Raw genomic sequence first — 22,848 nt, 5'->3', positions numbered from 1 at the left:
GCCAAGCACAGGCCAAGGGCATTCTTCTCTTACTCAATCCTCCCACTCAGTCATGTATTGGCCCTTCTCTTCCCTCTATGGTCTGTAATACTGTTCGCTCTCCTTCCCCTCCGTAAAAACAGAATGCATTGTTAACCCACAGACTAGTGACATGTCTGTGCAGAACTCGAGCCCAAACTGTCACCAGGGATTGAATAACAATCCCTGTGAGCAACAGCTCTTGTATGTGTGTACAAGGCATTATTACTCTTCACACCTGTCTCACCTCTGTTCTCTTCTTAGATAACTACTTGCCTCTCAGCTGACACAGGCATGTCTGTTTACAGATTACTACACACAAAGAAAGATAATAAACAGATTGTGCTTTACACAGTGAACTGTTTGTAATGTTTTATTCAGTTACATCGCACTTAGTCATAACATTCTTCAGGAGAATAGTGCTGGACCATTTTTATCTGGATATTGCATTAATTTTGTTATGAGCACATTGTTCAAGTCTCTAGACAACCATTTCATTGGGACTGTCCAGAAATATGATCCAATTAAATACCATCATTCCTTTTATTAGAAAACACAAACACACATTCCAAAGATCTGATCGGGCAGTAGCCTAATACAGCTGTAGTTATTATTTAAAAAAAAATAACTATTACTCTCATAAATCTTGAAAAACTATTAAAGTAAAAAAAAAAAAGTTAAAAACAGCAAGGAGAAAACTTAACTTAGACTAAGAAATATCCATGTGCAACAAACCGTTACGGAAGGCAGAATTTAATAAGGAGAGGTTTATCAAGATTTTTATAAGGCATACAAGCTTTATGTTTTTATTAGGGTTAGTTGTTTGTAGCTGAATTTGTGCAGAAGTATGTAATCAGATCAGTCGCGTGACAGATCTGTAATGCTCTGACTTGCTTCTCACAGGATCTGTTGCTTCTGTTTCCTGTCTGTGTAGAGCCCTACCTACTATCATTTGATCAGACTAGTGACATGCTTCTTTCTCCTTTCTCCTACACACATGCAGCTCTAGTGTTTACATCACAAAGGTACTCACCGGTTCTCATCAGAAGGACTATACCGTGGCTGTGGATCAGGGTCATCATTATTGAAATCATAACTTGCTATGGGATCCTAAATAATAAAATATAGGTTTACAGGATGAGACAGACCATTTTCTAAAATCAAACTTTCACCTGAACATGTGTCACAAAAATAAGGCTTAAAGCTGAAATACAGATCCATTTTTTTCAAACTGACCAAACATTTGTTTCAGATTGTATGTGATCTTTTTGTAAGCATAATCCATGTACTGTACATAAAATAGAGGGCAGAGTCACAGGCGTAAAATGGAAAGATGCTACTGGAGAGGAAGCAATTCTATATTTGTTTGACATACCATGTTCCTTGTTTTCTTATAAGCATACTGCGACTGCTATGGTCCACCAAATGTAACATTTAATAGATTTAATGACAGTGCTAGGCCTTTTATACCTAGTGATGAGGAAACCTGGAAAGCAATAAAATCTTCCACTGGTCAAGGAAATTATAAGAGGGGACAGCCAATTAAATGCAAATAATTCTATCTTCAAGTTGATGCAGGATTATGCACATTTATGCAGCTTGAAAATGGACCAAACTGAATTGCTCCTTGGTAGGATTTCACTGGTCCATTTTCAAGCTGCATTCAAAATTTGCATAATCTTACATCAACTTGGAACTAGTTGCTTCTTATTGACTCTCCCAAATTAGAAGTATGGCGTAGTGACCTTTAGATTTTACGTTACGGAAGTGTTTGGTGACTGTGTTGAAAACTGATTAGAGGAATGGTGGAGGCAGAAACAAGACTGAAGGGGTTCAAAACAGGGGACTGGATAAAATAGTGATTTCAGAATTAATTAAATTGGTTAAAGTGTAATCAAAATCATAGTAAATACAGTACCCTGGAGTTTTAAATGCAGTTTTTGTTTCTACTTTATTAGGTGATCCAGCAACTGCTTAAATAACAGAATAATTGATTTCAATAAAGCTCACTAACTTTACAGAGTGAGCTCATCAAACTGACTATTTGTAATATCACCCTGAGATCAAGAGCTATTTATGTGGGTGAACACAAGTTATTGTCCATCTCCTCTCTTCACATATACAGTACCTCACAAAAGTAAGTACAGCTCTCATATGTTTGAAAATATTTTACTATATGTTTTCACACTGAAGATATGACATTTTCATACAACGTAAAGTTGTCAGTGTACAGTTTAACAGTGTACATTTTCCTCCCACAACTGGGCATCTGTGGATCACCTTCAAACAGAAGGTGGAGGAGCGCAAGGTCTCTAGCATCCACCACCAATTTTGTCATGGAGGAGTGGAAGAGGATTCCAGTGGCAACCTATGAATCTCTAGTGAACTCCATGGCCAATGGAGTTAAGGCAGTGCTGGAAAATAATGAAAACAAATTATTGACACTTTGGGCACATTGTAAACATTGCTCACTTAGGGGTGCACTCACTTTGCTGTCAGTGGTTTAGACATTAATGGCTGTGTTGAGTTATTCTGCTGAAACAGCAAATTTACACTATTATACAAGCAGTATACTGACTAATTTACAGTGGACCAAACCTGAACTGGGCAAACTACAGCCTGCGGGCCATACCCGGCCCAGTTAGTGCTTTGAATCTGACCCTCCAATAGAGGGCAAGATTCCTCTCCTCCCTCCCTGCAGAGTTGAGAGCTGTGAGTAATGACAGGTTTAACTTACCCAAACGCAGTTTCCAGTGCCGATTCCAGTGGCGTCATATGACCTGCCTTCAGTACATGCCATTGTGTCACATGGCGCCAATGTGGCCATGGAGATTGGCCTTGGGCGAGTAACCTGTCATTATGCACCGCTCGCCACTCTGCTGGGGGAGAAGAATGTGGGGAGTTATACTCATTTTGTGAGATACTGTACTGTAATCTAGCCACAGAAACGTATTGGGTAAGTAAGAACAGCGATAGCTTCTATAGTAGTTAAGATGAAGAGATGGAAAATGTTCCTCTTGAAAAAAACAAAAGAAAAAGACAGAATCAAATCTACAGGAAAAAGTAGTAAGGTTAAAGAAACCAAAAATAATAAAATATAAATGGACAATGAAAAGAATGCATAGAAGGTCTCAAAGGAACAAAATGAAGTGGTGACTAAGCACAGGTTTACCACTAATGATGGATAGAATCAATTCAAACCATGCTTATGTTTTTCAGAGACTGGGGTGGGTCAGGAGGAATCATTGGTGGACTGGAGAGCAGTTGGGGTGGAAGAGAGTTAATTAAAGTAGAAGGGGGGAGATCAACACAAGTGGGACACTATTCCACTCACAAGATTCCAACGGGAAAAATAATGAGGATGTAGAGAGGGATTGGTGGAAGAGAGAAAAAAGACAACAGTAAAACCACATTCTAATGGTGTAAACACACTTGAAAGAGTAATGAAAGATTTTAGACCAATTTTACCCCCTTCCATGTAGTATGAGAGCCATACCTACACAGTCTATTCTATTGAGCTGAACTCCCCATCAGATAAAAATCTTTGCAAGATGCTGCACACAAAGATGCTGTACACATTCAAAAGATCAGTATCTGCAAAAGATCTGTTCCTGAAAAAGATCCGTTCCTGCAAAATGCATTCATAGTCTATGATATCTGCAGATCTCAATACATACCTTGTTTAACAGACATTCATCTGCAGATCTGACAATCATCTGCAGATCTGAAGATCCATCCTGGTGGATCTGATCTGCAGATGAATGTCTGTTAACCCCCTTGCCGGTCTAATTCCCGCGGCAAGGGGGCAGCAGAGCACTTTAAAAAAAATAAAAAATTTAAATCATGTAGCGAGCCCAGGGCTCGCTACATGATAGCCGCTGAGCAGTGGCATCTCTGCAGCCACTCCGATCGCTTCCGGCGATCAGAGTAAGCAGGAAATCCCGTACAGAATGGGATTTCCTGCTGGGCTTCCCCGGTCGCCATGGCGACGGGGCGGGATGACGTCATGGAAGTCGGGACGTCATAGGGAATCCCGATCCACCCCTGATTGGCCAGGCTGCGCAAGGGGTCTGGAGGGGGGGTAGGCGCGGCGGGTAGCGGCGAATCGGCAGCGAGCGGCAGCGATCAAATGTTACAAGCAGCTAGCAAAGTGCTAGCTACATGTAACAAAAAAAAAATTATGCAAATCGGCCCAGCGGGGCCTGAGAAATCCTCCTGCGCAGGTTACCCCGAGCTGAGCTCAGGATAACCGGCAAGGAGGTTAAACAAGGTGTGTATGAGATCTGCAGATTGATTAAAAAAAAAACTTTTGAGCAGAGGTTTTATATTATACTACATGGCATTTTGTTATTGGCAACCACAAGCTCTGTGAATTCTTCCAGAACCAGAAGTGACTGGATGCAGACAAAACAAAGCAGTAGTATTTGGTTCTTAGGGTGAAAAAACTGGGGTAAGGGAGTGGAGTGGACCGGGCAATGGTATATGCACAGGTGATATTGGCTGGATTAGAACTTAGTATACATCGTAGGTGTAAGCAGGCAACTGTGGATTTCAGGGCATTTATACAATATATGCACGTTTGGACACAGCCCATGTTGTAAAGTGAGTGATATCTGTTTATTAAAGCGGTATTAAACGCTGACATAATATTCAATAAAAAATGTACATACAGTTATATTTGCTTTTGTGCACAAGTAATATTGTACAGTTACAAATTACAAGTTCCCATAGTAGTTTATTTGCTCTAAAAGCTGCTATTGCATTATATTCATAGCTACAGTATTTATATATTGTAATGTACCCAGTGATTATTCCTGAGCTGTATATGATCTGATCACGTTAGGAGTGTCTGCACTCCCAGGGAATGTTTACATTCCTCTCTTGCTACAATTAAGTAAACATAAGAATGTTATCACCTCTTCGGATGTGGATCTAGCTTTCTATTGAAAAAGTAAGTGTTTAACTGTTTGAATGCTGCTCTGCTAAAAAAAAAAAAGTAGCAGTATATTATAAGCTGTAAAACATTTTTTAGAGCAAAGGTGGAAATGCTGAGTTTCATACCACTTTAAGACCAATCACTTTGCTTATCCAACTAGTTCCTGTGGCTGTATTTCCACATCGAGAGAGAATAGGGGCAATAACTGTATACAACCACATAAATAAAAACATAGTTGTGTATCTCTTGGTGAAATTACATTTAGGGTGGCCATACATCAGGCGACTTGGCGGCTGATCAACCACTCGATTCGATTATTATAATAGAATCGGATGAAAATTGGTTCCGCCAAGTGCACGCCTGATCAACAATGTGACCAATTTCGGGCCGAAATTGGTCGCAAGAATTGTCAGACATGCTGTTAGATGTTGGGCCGACTTGCTCAATCAGGTGCGTGGCAGTAACAGTGATCAATATCCGGATGCACGATGAACGCGACAAATCCCCTGACGCTATCCTCCCTAATGTGCAGTGTGCCCCTACCAGTGCCCAGCACACCATACATTACCTGTCCGTGTCACCGCTAGTCTGCAAATGGCTCCGGGTACAGTCCATGCACCCCATCTGGTTGCCAGAGTAACACATGATGTCACACATGCACCCACGTGTACGCCGGCAACCAAGTGGGGCGCATGTATGGACCAAGGACTGTTTCTCTTATGCAAGAAGAAAAGTGAGGTCTATGAGATTAGCCAAAGCTGCAAGTATATCTAGGAATGTCAGGAAACAAGTAATAGAATTGTTTATTTTGTCCTACAAGCTAATAATTTTCTTAAAAAAAAAAATTCTAAATATTTCCATTAAATCGAAAAATCAATTTTTTAACTCAAAATTCTCTAGTTTTAACAGCTCAAACCCCCAAAAAGCATTCATGGTAAAAGGTCAATAGGAGGCCGTTAATGAGCATGCTAGAGTACAGCAGCAGCAGATATGTTCTCATATGTGATGCAGTTAAGACTATGATGACAAAGGCAGAGTTTAAGAGTTTATTAGTCTATCGAGAGTTTATTAGTCTATAAAACACACAATCCCTTACAAAATTTGCCTGGAGATCTGGGTGATCTTTCTCAATTCCATCATCCAGGATAGTCACCACCACACCTTGTCCTGTGAAGCCATTGAGCCATGCTGTAAAGACGTTCAAATCTGGGCTAATGTTATTGTTCTGTAAAGTAGGACAAACATATGATTTTATTTTGAAACATGGCTTTCTACTGCTAACCTTTCAAGAAACACCAAATAGATAGACAGTTTTGTCAGGAAATGGAAGAATTTGTAAGGTAAAAATAATTTTATAGATCCCTTATTTGAGAAACATTTAAAAAAAAAATAGGCACATGAATCGACTTCAATTTGGTCATTCGATGTAATCAATTAAAGAAAAAAAAAAGAACTTTTAAAAATGATTGGTTTACTTAAAAATTGATTCTGTCAAATCAAACTTTTCAGCCTTTTCTGTTTAAGAAAATGACCGATAAAATATGATCATATTATTGATCTTATTTTAGATCATTTGTATTGAATGGTATATGTTTGCATTTTAAAGTATGCAGGCTGCATTTGACAAGGGAGACAACAATATGGTCCTAGAAGACTGCTTGGAAGAGTTACCAGGTAAGCCCAAAGCCAGCAATACACTAGTCTATGTTCCCTCAAATCTGTCAAACAATAGATGATATCCAGATCAAAAATCAGTCAGGGAGTAGAAATCAATTATCGCCTCATACAACTTGATCAGATTTTAGCAGATAACTGTTTACTGAACTGATCATCTGGTAATTTAAAAAATAGAAGCAGGGAGTGTAAGTGGCCATATTCTGTCCTGGCCCACGTGTGACCAGGCTTCAACCTCTGCATAAGTGTAAGTGTAGATTCCATAGGAAGACAATAGGGGCCAGAAATATAACAACACCTATGTTCATCTGTTTACAGTGTTAGTGTATGTATGATTAATAGTGATTAAATTAGGCTCTGATCAATCATGGACTGCATGATTTTATAAGAAGTCACTCAGTGCCAGGTTTACCATAAGTTACTGTACCGCGTACGAGAGGAATCGCCCCCGGGAGACTTGGGTGCAGGATACAGCCGGCATGGCTTATCCTGCTGCTGCACAAGTTCCTGGCGACGTTAAATACTATTCCCCGTCCAGGCCCCAATGGATAATGGGGAATGAAATATTTGGCTTCCAGCAATTGCTGGAGGCTGAATTATAGTGTTTTATAAGTAACTTCAGCTCCTTCTTCTGACGCACTGAAGTTACTCACTGTGTGCCGCTATAGCCGCAATTCCTATTACGGCCTATTGTGGCGCCGGCTGCGCCCAAATCTCCTGTGCTGGAAGGAAACTGTTTGACTGTACCTATAGGCGCCTGATTATAGAAAGGTGGCTCACTCCCTTTCTTTCGGTGTCTCCCTCACTCCTTCCCTATACAGAGTTCCAAGTGTAGCATAAATTAGAGGTTACTCACCCAACTTCAGCATTCCACTGACGAGATCTCCCTTCAGTCGGGGGGCACCTGTAGCTATTTGGTATTAGGTAGCCAGAGGCACACTCAATATTAAGGTACACCTCTAGTTACCTACACCGGGCAGGGGATGTAAGGGAGAAGTGACAGCTGGGCCAGCAAGCACACTTGCGGTGCGGTTCAGTGGGTGTTTGCAGGTCCACACCAGAACATCTGTGCCTATAGGCTCCTGTGATGTAAATCCGGGCCTGACATCACTCCTATTATTCACATTACAAAAATCTCTCATCACTAGCCTATACTCCGTTTTTGCTGAATAGCTAACATCTACGCAGGTATTCTGGCAGATTCTCTGGGAAATAGACATACCAGGCCATCTCAGTTGCCTTTTGTGGAATTTATATGCAAACCAGGAAGCAACAGTTAGAATGGAATAAGGAATAAGTGACTGGTTTACAATTGGCAAAGAAGTGTGACAACGTTGCATATTGTCTCCTTATTTAAATTCTTAAGGACCACGGGCTTAAACTCCCCTAAAGACCAGGCCATTTTTCACAAATTGGGCCACTGCAGCTTTAATGACTCGCTGCAGGGCCGCACAACTCAGCACACAAGTGATCTCCCCCCCCCCCCCCCCCCTTCTCTACCCACCAACAAAGATCTCTGTTGGTGGGGTCTCATCCCCGCTGGGATGTTTATTTTTTTTAGCAATATTTATTTGCTTTTTTTTATTTTAATTTTATTCTACCTCCCTCCCCTGTCAGCCAATTACAGCGATCGACTGTGATAGGCTTCAGCTTATCAAAGCGGATCGCTTTTGTGCCTTCCAGGGGGACAGCCGTGTCACACGGCTGTCTCCAGTACGGCGCTGCCTTAGATCGCAGCACTGTACAGTGTTATTAGATGGCAGTTTTGCCGTCTTACAGTTTCCTAGCGGCGATCGCAGCTGGGAGACTGATGGCAGAGCAGAGTTCCGTCATCCAAGTGGAGATGTGCGCAATCTCCTGCAAAACACTCCCCCAGGACTCTAGGCTGATCGACATTAGGCGGTCCTGGCGCGACATGGTTCCCTAGTGGTTAACTTATATGCGGAATATGTAATACGGAAAGCTGGTTTGGATGAGTCTAATGCTGGAATTAAAATACCTGGCAGGAATATTAATAATCTGAGATATGATATCACTCTGATGTTTGAAACTGAGGAAGAATTGAAGAGCCTAGTCATGAATGTCACACAGGAAAGTGCAAAAGCTGGTCTACTGCTTAACATCAAGAAAACTAAAGTCATGTAATCTGCTCCAATGAACCATCTGCAAATAGACGGTGAAAAAGTAAAAGTTGTAACAGATTTCATCTTCCAGGGATCGAAGATGGTGACTAAAGCCATAAGCCGCTTGTTACTAGGGAGGAAAGCCTTGTGGTGACATTATTTGCCAATTGTTAATGGTGCCAGTCTCTATTTGGAAGGCCTGTATAGAAAGCATTACAATACTCCAATCTTGATGTGATAAGGGCATGAACTATGGTTGGAAGATATGCTGGAGGTATGAGGTGCTTAATTTAGGTGAAAAAGTTCAGTTTAGACTTACCGGTAAAGCAGGCCATACACTGGCTCAATTCCCGGCCGTTTCGACAGCAGATTCGATCCTGGGATCGAATTTGCTGCCAATCGTTCGCGGTAAACGCAGCCGCCGATCCGATTTCCTCCCGAAATCGGATCGGTCCGTCGATCGCGCCGTGCGGCAAATTACCCTCGATCGCCCGCGGGTAAAGTGCGCGTCGCTAGCGGCGGCCGATCCGATCAAGTATACATTACCTGAGGCTGGCTCCCGGGCGTCTTCTCCACATTGCACGGCTCTGTTCCGGCTCCATCCATCCCGGCGCTTCCTGTGTCACTGAAGTGACCAAGAAGTTCAAATAGAGGGCGCTCTATTTGAACTTCCTGGTCACGGAGTAACACAGGAAGCGCTGTAATGGAGCCAGAACAGAGCCGTGCAATGCGGAGAAGATGCCCGGGAGCCAGCATCAGGTAATGTATACGGGGGGGGGGACAGGCGGCAGGAGCAGCTCAGCAGATGGTGAATCGGTTTCAGGCTGAAATCGATTCACAATCTGTTTGCAGTAAAGGCAGCCATACGATCCCTCTCTGATCAGATTTGATCAGATAGGGATCTGTCAGCTGGTCGATCTAATGGCACATCGACCAGTGTATGGCCACCTTAATAGTATTTCTAACCATTCTAGTGTATGGCTTGAAAATGAGAGACTCCATGCTCCTCCTCCTGGGGTACACAATTAGCAAGAAGATTAAAAGCCCCCACCCCTCCCTCTAAGCTTCAGTATGTCAACAAGAATCCGGCCACCAAGATACCCTAAGTGTCCTGACTGCTGACTTATTCCCTAAACCACACCCAGAGAAGGAAGATATATAAAGGATAGGGAGGGATGATGTACGCCATACACTAGAATGGTTAGAAATACTATTACCGGTAAGTCTAAACTGAACTTTCCCTAACCAATCAAGTGTATGGCTTGAAAATGAGAAACAGACAAGCAATCTCACACTTACATCAGGGAGGGACTGCTGCCTCTAAGACTTTACGCCCAAATGCCATGTCCTGCCCTGAAAGCACATCTATTCTGTAATGTTTCATAAACGTCATCAGGGCCTTCCATGTGGCTGCCTGGCAAATCTGCTGGAGTGATGCTCCTGCCTTTTCTGCCCATGATGTAGCAATTGACCTCGAGGAATGTGCCGTAACCCTTGTCGGTGCCACCTTCCCTTTAATTATGTATGCGTCCGTTATCAGTTTTCTTATCCATCTTGCCAGTGTCGACTTTGACGTCAGAGCTCCTCTATTTGGACCTGTATATGTTACAAACAAATGACTTGACTTTCTGAACTCTTTAGTCCTCTCTAAATATTGGAGAATTGTTCTTCTGACATCCAGGAAACTGTACTTTTTTTCCTTTTCATTGGATGGTCTATGACAGAACGACGGTAGAACTACCTGTTGCGTTCTATGGAAGTCTGAAACTACCTTTGGTAGAAAGTTTGTGTCTGGTGTTAGAATTATTTTATCTGAAAAAAACTCTCAGAAATGGCTCTTTAATGGACAGGGCCTGTAGATCACTTACTCTCTTTGCCGTGGTTATTGCAGTAAGGAATAGCACTTTGAGTGTTAATTTTTCAATACTTATTTGCTCTATCGGCTCATACGGATCCTCCATTAAGACCTGTAACACTAGGGGCAGGTCCCACTGTGATGCCACTTTCACTTTTATTGGTCTCGATCTTTCGATAGCTTTAAAAAAAATCTTTCCCTAGTCTAACCTTGGTTAACTGCCTATCTAAGAAAAAAGAAAGCGCCCTACACTGAACTCTTAGTGTACTTACTGCTAGACCCATTTCAACTCCTCCTTGAAAAAAATCCAAAATATCTGAGGTGGAATCTGCGAACCTATGTTTCCTTTTGCACCATTCTAAATATGCCTTCCACATTTTACTATAAATCTTTTGTGTCACTGGCTTCCTGCATTTCACCAATGTTTGAATCACTTTCTCAGATAATCCCTTAAGCCGCATCTACACGAGTAGATGCGGCCGCGATGCTCCTTATCAATCGAGCCGCTGATGCGGCTCGATTAATAAGATCCGACAGGACGGATCTTCGCACCGCCTATTTCCTGCTCGCTCCCCGCGAGGGGACAATGGCAGGGAATCGAGCGGAAGGTAAGCGGCGCCGGCGGGGACGAGCGGGGAATCGACTGCGGCGCACGCGCGGAGAGCGGGGACGCGGCGGGCACGCGGAAGAGGCGATCCGGCAGCTAATCGAGCCGCCGGATCGCTGCAATGTCTCATAGTGTAGACGAGGCTTTAGATCTTAATACCTGTTCTTCAGAAACCATGCTGTGTAGCTGAACATCTCTGGATTTGAATGACACATGGGACCTTGAAGTAACATGTCTTTCCTCAGTGGCAACCTGAAAAATTGGCTCTCTTGGGCCACCAAGAAGCCACTAGAATCATATTTGGTACTCTCCTGTTCCCATTTTTTTATCGTCCTTGTTATTAACCTCCTTAGCGGTAACCCCGTGTGTGACACGGGGTAAGCCGCCAGAGGGTGCCGCTCAGGCCCTGCTGGGCCGATATACATAATTTTTTTCTTGCTGGACGCAGCTAGCACTTTGCTAGCTGCGCCAGCACACTGATTGCCGCTATCCGTTGCGGCGCGCGGCCCCCCCCCCCAGACCCTGTGCGCTGCCTGGCCAATCAGTGCCAGGCAGCGCCGAGGGGTGGATCGGGGCTTCCAGTGACGTCATCCCGCCCCATCGCCATGGCGACAGGGGAAGCCCTCCTGATCGGAGATCGCCGAAGCAGCGGCTATCATGTAGCGAGCCCTGGGCTCGCTACATGATTTAAAAAAAAAAAAAAAAAACTGCTGTGCTGCCTCCTGGCGGAATGTTTCCTACCGCCAGGAAGGTTAATTGAAACGGAGGGGAAGCATAGACTGTCTGGTATGGCCAAGGCTGAGACAACGCGTCTATGGCTACTGCTTGACTGTTCCTGCACAGAGACAAACTTTTTCAGCTTGTTGTTTTTTGGTGTTGCAAACAAATCTACCTCTGCCCTTGTCTATCTTTCCTGTATTTGCTCAAACAGCTCCTGGTTTAACTCCCACTCTGCCTGTTCTATCATATTCCTGCTTAGATAATCTGCCTCTGTGTTTAGACTGCCCTTGAGGTGGATGGCTGCTATCGACGTTAACCAGGTCTCTGCCCATTCCAGAATTTCCATGCTTATTTCCAATAGTCTTTGCACTCTCCTGCCCCCCTGTTTGTTTATATAAGACACTGTGGTGACATTGTCTGATAATATCAACACCTCCTTGTTTTGAACCTGCCGCTGGAACCCTCTTAGTGCTAGCTGTACTGCTTTCATCTCCCTCGCATTGGATGACTCTAGGCGTTCTTCCTTGTTCCATAGTCCCTGAATATGTTGTGAGTTGCATATTGCTCCCCAACCTATGCTGCTTGCGTCTGTTGTGATGGTTACTACCTCCTGCTGTGACCAAAATCTGCCTTGCCTTAGGTTGCTGTTCTGCATCCACCACCGCAAAGACCTTTTTACTTCCTGCGGTACTATCACCTCCAGATCTAGAGATTCTTGTTTTTTGTCCCATATATCTAGAAGAAAGTTTTGCAGTTTCCTGCTGTGTAGCTGCGCCCATGTTACTGCCGGAATAGCTGCTGTCATGAATCCCACCAAACTCATTATTTAGCGTATAGGCACCCTCTTTTCTACCGTTAACTGTGCCGATGCCTCTTTCAACCTGTCTATCTTTTCCTGAGGTAAGAAAAGCTTCCTTTGTGTCGAGTTTATCTGGAAACCCAAGAAACTTACTTCCTGACTCGGTATTAGGTTCAATTTTTGGTGGTTTATTATCCATCCTAGATTTGAGAAAGTCTGAATTACCAGTTTCTTGTGATTTTCCAGTACCTCCCTTGACTGGGCATGAATTAACAGATCGTCTAAGTAAGGTACTATCGCAATTCCCTGCAGCCGCAACAGTGCCATTACCTCTGATATAATCTTTGTGAATATCCGAGGAGCCGAAGCTATCCCAAATGGAAGGGCGACAAACAAAGTGTTTTTTTTGAGCGTCCTCCTTTATTGCATTTTGTATTTCAAATATGGATTTAGCCTTTTCAGGTTTAAAGTAAAACGGAATTTGCCTGTTGGCTTTTTTATCAAAAAAATGTGGGAGTAGAACCCCGTGTCTTTCTTTTATCGGGACTTCCTTTATCACTTTCATGGACAATAGGGATGAGATCATCGCTCTCATCTCTATTGCTTTTTCCATGTCTTTTGGGAGAGGATTGATAAAAAATCTGTCTGGCGGCAGAACTGAAAATTCCAGGCGGTAGCCCTCTTTTATAATATTGAGAACAAAAATATCTGGGTTTAGCTTCTCCCATTGTGCCAGATAATGCTTTAATCTCCCTCCCACTTCCACGTCACTTGGAGGTTTTGGTGTCCCCTGATCTCCCAAGGACAAAGCCCCCTCTACCTCTACCCTTGGGAAACCACTTTCTCTGAAAGGATGTATCCTTACTTTGTTCTCTTTTATCTTTTTTTCTGCTGGAACGTCTTGGGGAAAAATGTCTTTCTTTTCTTATTTGGAAACTGCTTTCCTTTCTCGGCTGATCTTTTTAACACATTTTCCAGCTCCGAGCCGAAAAGCAGTCCGCCCTCAAAGGGCAGTGCGCACAGCTTGTTTTTTGAGGTAATGTTCCCCTCCCAAGCTTTCAACCAGACAGCTCGTCTAGCCGAATTTAGCAACGCAGTCGTCCGTGCCGTAATTCTAATGGACTCTGCCGTTGCGTCTGCTAGGAATGCAATAGCCTTTAGTACTACAGGTATTGACGCGGAATAAGACTGCAATGGCTCTCCCTTAATTATCTTTTCCATTAGGTTCTCTGGCCATATTTTAAGGTTTCTGGCTACGCACGTAGCGGACAGATTTGCTTTGAATCCAAATGCTGCCGCCTCCCATGCCTTTCTTAATAATAGTTCGATTTTTTTGTCCATAGGATCCTTTAACATGCCTGCATCCTCAAAGGACAAATCTGACTGCTTAGAATATTTCGCTAGCGAGGCATGTAATTTTGGGCATTTAATCCATTTATTCTGCTCTTCTTTAAATGGGAACTTTCTCTTAGCCAATTTGGGTATAAATAATCTGCGCTCCGGCTCCTTCCATTGAGTTGTAATAATATCTTTTAAGGATTGATGTATTGGGAAAGCCCTGCTTTGCTGCTGGATGAGCCCCCCATAAACTTTATCCTGTTTTGTAGTTTGCATTATATCCTCTTTAATATCTTCTGTGGTATATACAGCCTTTAATAGCTCCTGTGTCTCCTCTGGAGCAAATAGGAATCTTGGCGTTTTATATTTAGCACCATCAGTCTCTGACTCACACTCCGAGACCCTATCCGATTCCTCCAACTCCACCTCCTGCTCTTCCTCCTCCCCTTCTTCCTCCTCCTCCTCTTCCAAGTTTAATGGAGGTGGGATGAATGTCTCTATATTGGAAGGCCCTGCAGCCTCCACTGGTAACTGCACCTCATTTTGCTGAACTGTTTATGCCTGACCTTCTTTTATACTTTCTTTCAAGTTTTTAAGTTCTCCTCGAATGTCCTGTCTCATGGCTTCAATAAATAACAACTAAATTTATTGATTCCGAATCCATAATCCTGTCTGTACATTTTATACACAAGCTCTTTGGCCAGTTTGCATCCAGCTTGGTCTGGCAATTCGGGCATCTTTTACTTCTAGGCCTTTCTCCTTTGCTATCCGCTTTGGCCTTTAAAAAAACATATAAAAACAAGGATGCTGACTAAGCATATGATTTGTAGCATACATCTTCCTGTAAACATTATGCACACCACTTTTCTCCCCCCTCAGTGCAGCCATATACATTACCGCCTTAGAGCTGCCTGATGGAGCGCCTATGGCTGCTGCAGCCTCCACACCCGCTTGTGACTCCTCCATTGCGCGGGCCGGGCTGCCGGAAGCACTCTATTATCCTCCCACTCCGCCTGCAGTGCTTCCACATCGGAGTCCGCGGTGTCCTCCATATATGGTAAGCCGCCGGACTTCCGTATAGTTCCACCTCCTGTCCCCTATAAGTGATGTCACTGCGCGCGCGTACACCATGTCCACTCCGGCTCCCTGGCGTCCAGCTGCCATCCTGTCTCTTCGCTCAGACCTTCCAGCACCATGCCAATAGCGGTGAGACAAGAGGAGAACGCCGTGCTGCACAGCAAATGTGAGTGTTTCTTCGTAATGCACGCACAGCCGCCTATGTAATACCAAAGATAGCCCACTATCACAGGCTAGGACTTCTCCCCCAGTGCCTGATCACAGGCCAGGAAAGGCGAGTAGTCCACACAAAAAAACACCTGTCTAGCCCGCTATCTCTGCACTACAGGCTTACATTGCCAACTGTGTCCCAGGCTGGCCGGAAACACAAGAATACTGAAGCTTAGAGGGAGGGGTGGGAGCTTTTAATCTTCTTGCTAATTGTGTTTCCCCAGGAGGCGGAGCCTGGAGTCTCATTTTCAAGCCATACACTTGAATGGTTAGGGAAAGGAATATTTCTCAACATTTGAAATTTTATTCCTGCAGTTTAATACACCATCATTCACTACACCCAAGTTGTGTACAAAGTCTGAGCTATTCAGGTCTGAACTCCCTATCCTTAGTGATGCTGGCTGAGACTGGAGCTGCTTCGCTGTCAACCACAGACCTCAAATGACCAAAATTTTGTCAGCATTTAACTTTAGCCAGTTGTCATTAATCCACTTCTGAAGCAAGCTAAGCATGCGTATATTTTTTAGTAGGGTCTGTTACGCCAGGTTTGAATGATACATATAGCTGGTTGTCATTAGAGCAGTTGTACTGTATGTTTTTGGATAATTTTTCCAAGTGGTAGCATGTATATGGTAAACAGCAAGGAGGACTGTATCAGGCACACCTTATTTTAGTTGTGCAGGGTTGGACAGGAAAGGTCCCATGGATATGTTTTGTGTTCTGCCAGCCAAGAAGGAGCTGATTATAGAAAGGTGTAAGCCAGCCATTAACTAAGCCATTCATATCACAGTTGATCATCCAGTCTTAACAGGCTGCAAGAATACTGTGTCAAAAGCCACTGAGAGATCAAGCATGATCGGTCAGATTTTTACTGCCTACTGTAAGTGACAGGAACATAGGAAAAAATAATTTATTGTGCATTTTACTCTGGAACAAAATGTACTTCTTATAAGTACGTGTACACATGTATTTTAAACATCACAATTTTTTTATGATAGTGGTCCTTTAGTGTTCCCCAACCCTGTCCTCAAGGCCCACCAACAGAGCATGTTTTGTATAAATCCACAGAGGTAGTTAATCAGCTCTGCTGAGACACTAATTACCTCACCTGTGCATGTTTGTGGTTTTCTGTAAAACATGTACTGTTGTTGGGCCTTGAGAACAGGGTTGGGGAACTGTGCTTTAAAAAGACTCTGTTCTAAAAAAAAAAAAAAACAATACTAGTTGCCTTGCAGCCCTGCTGTTCTATTTGGATGCAGTAGTGTCTGAATGACACCAGAAACAAGTATGCAGCTAATCTTGTCAGATCTGACAATAATGTCAGAAACATCTGATCTGCTGCATGCTTGTTCAGGGTCTATGGCTGAAAGTATTAGAGGCAGAGGATCAGAAGGGCAGCCAGGCAACTGGTATTGCTTAAAAGGAAATAAATATGGCAGCCTCTATATCCCTTTCGCTTCAGGTTCCCTTTAAATCGCCAGCAGTCTAGCAATGAGACAGTTGTACATCTTGTGAAACTGCCTAATTTATTAGCACATTTCCAATTTCCATGCATAGCATATTCTGCATGAAAAAAATAAGTTATTTCAAATAAAGCAGAAAGTAATGAGTGTCATACCATGTACCACTGCTTACGGAAAAGAGGATCTGTGGGCACCACATTTATATGTCTTTTAGTTCTTTTCTTCAAAATCTGCTGTTCAAACCAGTGCACCTGGAAAAGCATTGATGAGATTAGTGATACAGACAATAATAAGCAACAGGTACAATCAGTAAGTAAACTGCTAATGCCATCCAAGCAGCAAAGTACCATGCTGAAATCAGAGGACCAAATTCACTTGAGGCTGGTTTACATTACAAAATGAAAGTGCAAACACACAGAAAAACACAGGGCATTTTTGCTTGCGCTTTTTTTATGCTGGACTTTGCACAAGCACTAAATGTAGTATAGCAGAAATGCTACAATGGGCTTCTTATTTTGTAAGTGGGAACAAAGAACAAGGGCTCAAAGAGCACAAAATTAGATACTTACCTAAAGTGAGGGAAGCCTCAGGATCCTATTGCGGCTTCCCTCTATATTATGATATCGACCTTCACTGAACGTGCCCGCTAACCCCCCCCCCCCCCCCCCCCGGAAGATAAGCAACAAGGCATTGTCACTAATCATATCAGGACCACGTGGCTCCTCTTCTTGCAGCGTGGCCACGCAATAGCCGCTCAAGCCTGTCCACACATGCGCAGTAAGCCAAAACCGCGGCCATGCTTGCGTGTCTACTGTGCGGCGACACTGCAAGAAGAGGAGCTCCGCAGACCTGATATGGAGAGGGGGCCACACTCAGCCACAGGGGACATCGGACCACCTAGGGAAGAAGCAACAGGATCCGGAGGCTTCCCTCTCTTCAGGTGAGTATCTGATTTTGATCCCGTGGTTTGGCTCAGGATCACTCTCCAGGCATCAAAAGTCCATGAGGAAAAAAATGAGAATTTTAATGGCGTAAAATTGTTTGGATTTGTTTTTTCATCTTACATTTTTATTGTCGTAAAAAGTTTGCACTCCATTGCTCCAATATATTTCTATTGAAAGGTTGTAAACTGATACAAAAGTAGTCTGCTACTTACATTTCAAAGAACAAAAGGGTCAACAAGTATTACAAGGGTAAACAACAAATGTCATATAATAAACAGGACAATTTTAGTTGTTTTATGGTTTGTAATTCGCACAATTAAACTAAATGTCAGATATCTAGTTCAATAACAGTGCAGACCATAGGAATTACTGCTTAAAAGTTTGTGGAATAGAGGCTGTATGATTGTTTTCTCATGTAGACACCTGCAAAGAACTTTGCAATAAATCCAGGTTGTCGAGAGTTTATTCCAAAATGTTTTCATTGTAGGTGCATGTATGCTACTCACCAGCCCCTCTCTAAATCCCTCTGCGTCCCAGTATGGCCACTCTCAATTCTATTGAAACCACGACTCCTACAGAAAGTCGCGCTGTGACATGGAAAATGATGTCTGCGGGTCCTTACAGAGCATGCGCATGCTCTGCCTCCTCTAATTTCTTCTTCTCCTCTGCCGTGCATCATAATTCCATCCACAGAACTATGATGCTCGCCGTGCGGCAGAGGGGAGGAAGACAGAGGTGACAAAGCCTGTGCATGCGCTATAAGGACCAGTTGTCATTTTTCGGGTCACAGAGTTGTGGTTTCAATAGAACTGAGACCACAAGTCCGCTTGGAATTGCACACCACCGTGGTTTATGGAATGGCATGTGTCACTTTACTTGAATTAAAACATTGAACTTGGTTCATTCAGAGTGTGCGGATCATCTGGATGTCTTTTTTTTTTCAATAGAAAGCGGGCATACTGGGACGCAGAGGGATTAAGAGAGGGGCCGGTAAGTATATCATCCTCCTCCTCATATAGACATGGGTATACTTACAAGCATACCCAGCGCCCCTGCTTAGTGTCCCTTTAACCTGAAAGCAAACTTGTGTCACCTAACAGGAAATAATTTTTAACAAATCCAGGCCAGATTTGCTAGAGCTCATCAGTTGTCTCAGCCTGGAGAACCTTTGTAAATCAGTGCATAAAAAGACCACTATTCCCCTTCTTAATCACTTACATCTATGCTGTACTTTATATACACATCTACTTCAGTACCAGCTTGCAAAAGTATTCGGCCCCTTTGAAGTTTTACACATTTTGTCACATTGCTGCCACAAACAATCAATTTTATTGGAATTCCATGTGAAAGACCAATACAAAGTGGTGTACACATGAGAAGTGGAATGAAAATCATACATGATTCAAAACATTTTTTTTACAAATAAATAACTGCAAAGTGGGGTGTGCATAATTATTCAGCCCCCTTTGGTCTGAGTGCAGTTGCCCATACACATTGCCCGATGAGTGCTAATGACTAAATAGAGTGCACCTGTGTGTAATCTAATGTCAGTACAAATACAGCTGCTCTGTGACGGCCTCAGCGGTTGTCTAAGAGAATATTGGTAGCAACAACACCATGAAGTCCAAAGAACACACAAGACAGGTTAGGGATAAAGTTATTGAGAAATTTAAAGAAGGCTTAGGCTACAAAAATATTTTCAAAGCCTTGAACATCCCACAGAGCACTGTTCAAGCGATCATTCAGAAATGGAAGGAGTATGGCACAACTGTAAACCTACCAAGACAAGACCGTCCACCTAAAATCACAGGCCGAACAAGGAGAGCACTGATCAGAAATGCAGTCAAGAGGCCCATGGTGACTCTGGACGAGCTGCAGAGATCTACCGCTCAGGTGGGGGAATCTGCCCATAGAACAACTAATAGTCGTGCACTGCATAAAGTCGGCCTTTATCTAAGAGTGGCAAGAAGAAAGCCATTGTTAACAGAAAAGCATAAGAAGTCCCGTTTGCAGTTTGCCACAAGCCATGTGGGGGACACAGCAAACATGTGGAAGAAGGTGCTCTGGTCAGATGAGACCAAAATGGAACTTTTTGGCCAAAATGCAAAACGCTATGCGTGGTGGTAAACGAACACTGCACATCACTCTAAACACACCATCCCCACTGTCAAATATAGGGGTGGTAGAATCATGCTCTGGGGTGCTTTTCTTCAGCAGGGACAGGGAAGCTGGGCAGAGTTGATGGGAAGATGGATGGAGCCAAATACAGGGCAATCTTGGAAGGAAACCTCTTGAAGTCTGCAAAAGACTTGAGACTGGGGCGACGGTTCACCTTCCAGCTGGACAACGACCCTAAACATAAAGCCAGGGCAACGATGGAATGGTTTAATACAAAACATATCCATGTGTTAGAATAGCCCAGTCAAAGTCCAGATCTAAACCCAATCGAGAATCTGTGGCAAGATCTGAAAACTGCTGTTCACAAACGCTGTCCATCTAATCTGACTGAGCAGGAGCTGTTTTGAAAAGAAGAATGGGCAAGGATTTCAGTCTCTAGATGTGCAAAGCTGGTAGAGACATACCCTAAAAGACTGGCAGTTGTATTTGCAGAAAATGGTGGTTCTACAAAGGATCGACTCAGGGGGCTGAATAATTACGTACATCTCACTTTACAGTTATTTGTAAAAAATGTTTGGAATCATGTATGACTTTTGTTCCACTTCTCACGTATACACCACTTTGTATTGGTCTTTCATGTGGAATTCCAATAAAATTGATTCATGTTTGTGGCAGTAATGTGACAAAATGTGGAAAACTTCAAGGGGGCCGAATACTTTTGCAAGCCACTGTACCTGGTTTGCAATCCCAAGGCTCTACACTGGATTAATCTGCTAAATAGATGTCCAATTAATTGCTTTCATGATCCTTACAAGAAGTCATAGCAGTATTCATATGCTCATCAGGTTGGTAATCGGTTAAGACACAGAAGAGGTACCAATTGTTGAAGAAAGGGGTGCCTTACCCCTAAAACATTGGCCTTCATCCATTCCTCCCACTGCTCTGATCTCTTTTATTAAATAACCATAGTATTGATTATACATTGCAAAACATAGATTTGTCATCTTTGCACAACATTCTTATATGAGGATTCTGGGTTTTCTGACCTTGTGAACATATGATGCATGTTACAGTATCCCGTGATTATCAGTGCTGACGATGACATTATTTTCAGGCATAATTTTTACCACTGCTTAATTTTTTTTTTTTTATTTAGTATTTGTATAGCACTGACATCTTCTACAGCACTTTAAAAGGAAACCAGAGATGAATAATAGTTTTATACATACCTGGGGCTTCTACCAGCCCGCTGCAGATAACCTGTCCCTTGCCGTCACTGAAGAATCTTCCGTTCCCCCGCCGCATCTCAGAGAGCTTCCTGCGCAGGTGCAGTACAAGAAAACTTTGTACTGCACCTGGGCACGAAGCTCCTGGAGACGCGAGTTGGAGTGAGGACACGTTGCATTCGTCTAGTTAGACGAATAATTGGACGGTGACTGGCTGGGGGGGTAAAGAAGATTGAGTGACGGCGAGGGACAGGTTATCTGCAGGGGGCCGATAGAAGCCCCACGAAAGTGTCAGTGTTTTGTTTTTAAATAAGTCCACAGAATCCCTTTAAGGCTGCGTTGGTGCACGGTGGGGAGCACAACCATGAGAAAATATCAGACAAGCTCTTGTCAGATATGTTCAGAGGGTCCATGCATGGCAACAGTGGGGGTGAGGAGTACAGAGGTAGTATCACTTTTTTTTTCTACCGCCTCAGGTTCAGTTTAAAGAGAAACTCCGACCAAGAATTGAACTTTATCCCAATCAGTAGCTGATACCCCCTTTTACATGACAAATCTATTGCATTTTACGAACAGATCAGGGGGCGCTGTATGACTGATTTTGTGATGAAACCCCTCCCACAAGAAACTTTGGTACCGCGGTACTTTTGGCAGTTTGTTACAATGTAACAATGTTCACAGACAGGAATTAGCTGTTTACAGCTGTCTCTAACAGCCAAAACAGCTAGGAGCAGCTACATAACCTGCCCACAGTAACAATGTCACCATGTAATACATGTCAGAATGTGAATCTGGGAGAGGAAAGATTTTACAATGAGCAAACACTGACTAAATCATTTATACATAATTATGGTAAAAATGAAGCACTTTTTTTATTACATTATTTTCACTGGAGTTCCTCTTTAAAGAGTATGGACTTATCACTAAGGGTCGCTCAGAGGGTCTCACAATCGAATGCCTACCATAGTCACATGTCCATCATAGTCTAGCGCCAATTTAGGGAGAAGGCCAAATAACTTATCCATATGTTTTTGGGATGTGGGGGCGGGAGTTCCCCAGCTAAGATTCAAACCGAGCACCCAGAGCGACATTGAGAGAGTGCTATGTATAACATTAATTGCATATACACAGACATCTGTATATCATTGCAGTCAGCTCCCCCTCCTAATTTGGTTACTATTTGGCAGTCTTTTCTCTGTGCCCATGATGCTTTTAGTCTTTTTATGGGTTCTATACTCTGCTCTGCTTTTATACCATTGCAGTGTTGGATTCTCAATATATAGTAACAATATTAACAATACATGTTTTTTTTTCATAGATTGATAAGAGAAAAAGTACAAACTGTTTTGAAAAACATCAGAATAGATCATGGTGTTGTGCGTTTTCTTAAATTTCCTTTGGCAGTGTGGTCACTCGTATTAGCTCTCTCTAGCTTGACAGTGATTTTTTTGGTACGTTTCCGTTAGGCCCGGTTCACATTAGCGGTGGCCGTCCGGAATCGCCGTGCCGGAGCCGGACCGCTTGCAGAACGGACGGAACGGACGCACGGCAATAGCAATGAAAGCCTATGCGTCCGTTCACATGCGTCTGTTCTGCCGGACCGGAGCCGGACCGGATCCGGACTCCGGCGTCCGTTCCAACATGCGCTATTTTTTGGTCCGGCTCCTCCGGCAGCCGTATCCGGAGCGGAGCCGGACTGCACCATCCGGCCAATACAAAGCAATGAGAGCCGGAGAGCGC

At 43.3% G+C, this 22,848-nt stretch overlaps 1 protein-coding gene across 5 annotated transcripts in view; it reads right to left on the bottom strand.

Moving 5' to 3' along the window:
* The window catches only part of PCSK4 (proprotein convertase subtilisin/kexin type 4), a 117,219-nt gene that overhangs the window by 35,190 nt on the left and 59,181 nt on the right, over positions 1-22,848 (bottom strand). For 3 of the 5 annotated variants that reach the window (XM_068234015.1, XM_068234012.1, XM_068234013.1), the window contains exons 3-5: positions 16,976-17,071; positions 6,051-6,179; positions 1,052-1,128 (exon numbers count right to left, since the gene is read on the bottom strand). In XM_068234015.1, coding sequence (XP_068090116.1) covers positions 1,052-1,128; positions 6,051-6,179; positions 16,976-17,071 — 302 coding nt within the window. The remainder of the gene's footprint in view (positions 1-1,051; positions 1,129-6,050; positions 6,180-16,975; positions 17,072-22,848) is intronic. The other 2 variants (XM_068234016.1, XM_068234014.1) reach the window with 2 other exon arrangements.

Source organism: Hyperolius riggenbachi, chromosome 1 (assembly GCF_040937935.1).
Source record: "Hyperolius riggenbachi isolate aHypRig1 chromosome 1, aHypRig1.pri, whole genome shotgun sequence".
In the NCBI taxonomy this organism is placed as follows: domain Eukaryota; kingdom Metazoa; phylum Chordata; class Amphibia; order Anura; family Hyperoliidae; genus Hyperolius; species Hyperolius riggenbachi.
The sequence above is the reverse complement of the archived record's forward strand: the minus strand, read 5'-3'. Positions and strand labels throughout refer to the sequence as shown.